This window comes from Triticum aestivum, chromosome 3B, assembly GCF_018294505.1.
Source record: "Triticum aestivum cultivar Chinese Spring chromosome 3B, IWGSC CS RefSeq v2.1, whole genome shotgun sequence".
Classification (NCBI taxonomy): domain Eukaryota; kingdom Viridiplantae; phylum Streptophyta; class Magnoliopsida; order Poales; family Poaceae; genus Triticum; species Triticum aestivum.
The window spans coordinates 526,522,093-526,527,696 of record NC_057801.1 but is presented as its reverse complement, the minus strand read 5'-3'; the positions used below and the strand labels follow the sequence as shown (position 1 = coordinate 526,527,696).

General features: G+C 54.6%; 1 protein-coding gene across 1 annotated transcript; it reads left to right on the top strand.

Annotated features, from left to right (window-relative positions):
• The first annotated feature begins 2,498 nt into the window (after positions 1–2,498).
• On the top strand, positions 2,499–4,985 carry LOC123070722 (skin secretory protein xP2). The gene is made up of 3 exons (XM_044494022.1): positions 2,499–2,945; positions 3,041–4,310; positions 4,403–4,985. Exons 1-3 carry the CDS (start codon positions 2,786–2,788, stop codon positions 4,731–4,733), a joined length of 1,761 nt encoding a protein of 586 aa, XP_044349957.1. The 5' UTR covers positions 2,499–2,785; the 3' UTR covers positions 4,734–4,985.
• Positions 4,986–5,604: the final 619 nt, after the last annotated feature.

Here is a 5,604-nt window from a genome sequence, read left to right as displayed (position 1 = left end):
GCGACGAAAATGACCAATGAAGAGACTCCCTTCGTGAGAGAGGACTGGATAGCAGAGAGAATGGCTTAATCCTGAGCCGCCCAAGCATGATCCGGTAGAGGCGGCGGGTGTGGAGGGCACGGCAGTGTGCCGTCAACATAACCCTCCAAATAGCGACTGCGGAGAAGCGGCAACACCCGCGCACACCACGACAGATAGTTATCCGTCGTGAGTTTCACCGGGATGAGGTGCACGAAGTAGAACGGTGCAGCAGCGGTGACATGATCCGGCAGAGGCGGCGGGTAGTAGCCCTGATGCGGACCACCACCAGGCGTCGGCGAGACATGGACCGGCTCCATCGAATGAACTACAGGAGGCAGAGGATACGATACCGTGGAAACACCATAGGACGGAGCAGGCGCACCGTAGTACATGCGATCGGAGGAGCCGGCTGGTACCCGCTGTAGATCGCCGGTGCATTGTATGGCGCCGCAGGGGTGTTGCAGGGAGCCGCGGACGAGGTAATGGACGAAGCCGCGCGCGCGGCCGCGTAGTGCCCTGATGTGGTGTAGTGCCCAGCTGCAGTTCCCGCGCGACGGGCGACGCGTTGTATAGCCCCGCGGGAGACGCGTCTTGATGCATGGCGCTGTAGGCCTGTAGCCCATAGCCATGCGGGGGCAGCGGAGCAAAACTAGCTGGTGGCGTTTCAGCTTGGACGGGCGGCAGGGCACCGTAGACGGCGGCCGCGGTTCCATATGTAATCGGAACAGAGGCGGAAGTCATCGATCAAAGACCTAAACTGATACCATGTAAAATATAGTATTTTAGGAAACTGCACGACACGCAATACGGGTGTGGCTCTTTATATGTATAGGGGTACAACCTGTACACAAATACAATATACGGTTACATACAAAAGCTCTATACAATATATAGTCTAACAAAGGCTCCGTCCTTTAATATTAGGTAAAGATAAAGACTAGTTTTTCAGTTTTTTTTCTTTTTTTTTCTTTTTCAAAGTTTCGCACATTAGAATTTCAAAGTAATGTTAGCTTTGTCAAAAAAATGTGGAAAAACTTGTGCATGTTTTTTAATGTTTCGAATTTATAAGAATAAATTAATTTCAAAACATAATGGAATTTAGGAAAATTAGATTTTTATTCACAGTTTTAAAATATCCGAACTATTTTAAAATTTATGAACAATTTTCAACTCACGCCCACTTTCGCAATTGTGTGAACAATTTTTTAATTAGTGATCATTTTAGAAATTCACGACCATTGTTCTGAACTCTTAAATATTTTTTTATTTGTGGACATTTTCAGAATTTATAAATATTTTCTAATTCATGAACTTTAATTGAATTCTGCACGAACAATTTTTATATTCATGATTTTTTTTAATTCACGGAAGTTTTTTTGTATCTATTTTTTTTGGATTTGTGTTTCAAAATTAGCAAACATTTTCTCAATTCTTCAAAAATATTTTGTGAACCGTGGTCTCAGCACAACTCAATTCTTCAAAAACAAGCGTTGTTGATCACTAACTCTACCGCCATGCAGTCGTTCGTTAGATCCACGAGAGCAACTAGTTGAGGAGCGTTCCTTTGGGAGCCTTCCCAACGATCACATGAGATGTGCTGAGACCATGCCACTTGGCGCTCTCTTAGCCACTGCCGCGTGTCGTGCTCTGGGCGCTTCGTCCAGATTTTATTTATTTTTATTTTTCCACACGCGTTTTTGTTTGTTTTTACTTTTCGGTTTTCCACCGGTCTTACTTAGCTTTTTGAAAAACAAATTGCACGAGAAAACGCTTTTTTCATGAGAGGCATGGTTTTGCATCCGTGAGAGAAACTTCCCACCATTTACCATGCATCTAAATGGGCCGTAGAAATTAAGCAGGGGATATTGTATTACATGGGCCTAACCCATCCGTAATCCAACACCTTTTGTTCGTCGATGTCTTCTCACATTTCTGCTGCATCGAGCGAGCCAGAAATGCAGGATAACATAACTAGAACGTGCCATATGAGTGTGCAGGCGAACGTGCACACATGTGTGCTAGGCAAAATGACACATGGCCGTGCCTCCTCGACGACGCCTCGCCGAACTGCATGCGACTCCTATGTATGCACAACGTTGGTAGGTGGAACTAAATTCCTGAGCTACTACTACCTACAGCAGTCAATTTAAGGAGACGGTGGGTAGTGTTCCACTAGAGAAGAGCTTGCATGCATGGCAGCATCGCCAGAACTGGAGTGGTGCTCATTCATTCAAGGAGGGTCACCATTAACACCACCTGCGCGCATTGCAGCCCAAAATCAAGCCCATGCATGCATGCACCGTCGCGTCGCGCGAGCACGGCGCCCCGAGGACACGACGTTGCCATCGACCGCGAGAAGCTGACACGCCTCAAGAGAGCACAGTAACTCTCAGCTCGGCGCACATCAATGCGCCATACACCTGGAAGGCAATGGGGCTACGCCATATTTTGCTTGTGGGAGCGGCCGGTCTGTGCGGGAGCTTGCTACTGATCCCAGAAATGGAGCCGGCTAGCCTGCCCACGGCGCAACCCTAGCTTCAGGCATCGCGTGACTGTGTCCACCTTACCCCGTTCCCTTTACGCATAGTGCATTTACGCATTACCTCGTGCGTTGCTGCAGAGCGCGCCACAAGGGCACACCATGTGGGTATACATGCAAAGGTAAACACACGCGAGGTTTGCTTATAAAAAGAGGGCCACGCCGCGAGTGTGAACTTCAAGGCCCCAAGCCTCAGCTTAGAAGCTCTCTTTGCGAACGACGGCGATGGCGATGGCTACCGCGTTCGTGGCTTGCTGTCTGCTCGTGGCGTCCGGCGCTTCGGCGCGAAGTCTCGTCGCCGACGGCGGGAACTTCGGTAGCCGCAAGGACTACCCTCCTGGCAACACCGGCCCAAACCACTCACCAAGCCCCACGCCCTGCAATCGTGCGTACATAACACCTCCCGTTCACTACCTACAGTCCGTTACAAGCAGTATATTTGTGCAAAAGTTTTGGGATTTGACATGTGTTTTCCTGCAGATGATTCCCACGGGACGACGCCCTGCTCGCCGGCGCCACCGCAAGGAGGTGGAGGAGGGTACTACCCGCCCACACCATCCGTCGGTACCTCCCCGACCACCCCTGGTGGAGACTACAACCCGCCCTCGCCGTCGACAGGCGCCGCCCCTACTACGCCTGGTGGCGAGGACGCCCCGCCCGCGCCGTCCAGTGACACCTCTCCGACCAACCCTGGCGGAGGCTACTACCCGCCCACTCCGTCCAGCGGCTGCGGCACTGCCCCAACCACGCCTGGGACTGGAAACTGCCTGCCCTCGCCGTCGACAGGCACTGCCCCTACTACGCCTGGTGGCCAGGATGCCCCGCCCGCGCCGTCTAGTGACACCTCTCCGACCACCCCTGGTGGAGGCTACTACCCGCCAACTCCGTCCAGCGGCACTGCACCAACCACGCCTGGGACTGGAGACTCCCCGCCCGCGCCGTCCAGTGACACCTCTCCGACTACCCCTGATGGAGGCTACTACCCGCCCACTCCGTCCACCGGCACTGCCCCAACCACGCCTGGGACTGGAGACTGCCCGCCCTCACCGTCCGCCGGCACCTCTCCTAGCACCCCTGGCGGTGGTGACTACCCGCCCTCGCCAGCCAGCGGCACTGCGCCTACCACGCCTGGTGGCGGGAACTGCCCTCCCTCGTCGTCCGCGGGCACCTCACCGACCGCACCTGGCGGTGGCTACTACCCGCCCTCGCCAGCCAGCGGCACTGCGCCTACCACGCCTGGTGGCGGAAATTGCCCACCATCGCCGTCCGCCGGCACCTCTCCGACCACACCTGGTGGCAGCTACTACCCACCCTCACCATCAACCGGCACTGACCCGAACACGCCTGGTGGCGGCGGCTACCCACCGTCCCCAACAACGCCGGGTGGCGGTGACTACCCGCCATCCCCGACCACTCCTGGTGTCGCCGACTGTCCGCCAACCCCGTCCACCGGCACCTCGCCGAGCACCCCTGGTGGTGGTGGCTACTACCCACCCTCGCCATCCACTGGCACTGACCCAAACACGCCTGGTGGCGGCTGCCCGTCCACGGGCACCTCGCCGACGCCTTGCATTGGCACAACTCCTCCCTCGGGCACTACGCCGACTCCAAACGTACCGTTGCCTCCAAGCACTCCCACGCCGTTCGACCCAAACACCCCACCCTACTCCCCGCTGGTGCCGACGCCGCCGACGAGCACCCCCACGCCATTTGACCCAAACACCCCACCGTTCTCCACCGGCCCTTACGGGTACGTAGCTCGTTAAACCTCCGAAAACCCTCGCATCATGCGCATGACTAGTTTACCACGCACTACTAACCTAACGTACATGTGCATTGCAGTTACTGGATGTCGCACCCGGGCGTGATATGGGGCCTGTTCGGATACTGGTGCCCGCTGGTGCGGCTGTTCGGCCCGAGCGCCGCGGTGCCGTTCGGGCACGACCTGACCGTGCCGGAGGCGCTGGCCAACACGCGCGCCGACGGCGTGGGCGCGCTCTACCGCGAGGGCACGGCGTCGCTGCTCAACTCCATGGTCAGCAGCGGGTTCCCATTCACCACGGCGCAGGTGAAGGACGCGTTCGGCGCCGCGCTCAGCTCCGGCGACGATCGCGCCGCCGCCGCGCAGGCGCAGCTCTTCAAGATGGCAAACGAGGGGCTTGCCAAGCACTAGGCGTGGGTTCGTGGCTGATGCCCAGCTGCACTGGCATGCAGCGGCAGGCGACAACGCGCCAGCATGGATCTCTAGCAGTTAAAGTACGTGTTTGACTCGTTTGATCCTGGGTTTAGATGTTATGTCGTGCTTGTATTAGGTGTGCTGCGTGCACGTGACCTCTGTTTGTGTGTGTAAGAGAGAGAGAGTGTGTGTCTAAAGTGTTTATGTGGCCTGTCAATTTGGTCTGCGTATGGACGTAGCGTTCTGCTAGCTGCAACTGTGTTTTAGTAGTTCACTTCCAGCACCAATGCAGAGCTAAATCAAGTGCAGCTAATGTTGGACGGAGAATCGACACGTTAGTACTTGTGCATTTACGCCGCGCTGTTGTGTGATGCAGAACTGTGCGGTCATTGATGCCACACCATACTGTGAATTTCAAGCAGAAAAATAGGCCTAGCCCTTCCTCGAGACATTCAGGGTATTTGTTTGCACGTGAAGACTAGATACGGAGGAGAATTACCACCCGTTTTTGAGTTGTCAATTTGATAGAGATTTATATGCGAAAATGGCAAAAATATGGAGACTTCCTCGACTACAATCAAATAGGTAACTGCGGGAAGGAGTGGCTTCTGCAGTTACTTGCACCAAGGAATGAGCTGGAGAGGTGTATGCTTCTTGTATTCTGGAGAAGTTGGTACATACGCAACGAGGTGGTGCATCACAAGCCGGTTCCGCAAATGACAATGGTGCTGATCCTGCAAAGGGTAAAGCTTACATTACAATGGATACCAGGGTGCAGCCGGTTATTCACAAGGCCAAGTTGCCTAGCTGGGAAAAACCTAATCATGGGTGGACAAAGCTGAACACGGATGGAGCTTTTGTGTCATGC

Coding starts and splice junctions, on each gene's coding strand:
- LOC123070722 (XM_044494022.1), top strand. CDS start 2,786: ATGGCGATGGCTACCGCGTTCGTGGCTTGCTGTCTGCTCGTGGCGTCC. Junction 2,946..3,040: donor AAGCCCCACGCCCTGCAATC/GTGCGTACATAA, acceptor GTTTTCCTGCAG/ATGATTCCCACGGGACGACG. Junction 4,311..4,402: donor TTCTCCACCGGCCCTTACGG/GTACGTAGCTCG, acceptor TGTGCATTGCAG/TTACTGGATGTCGCACCCGG.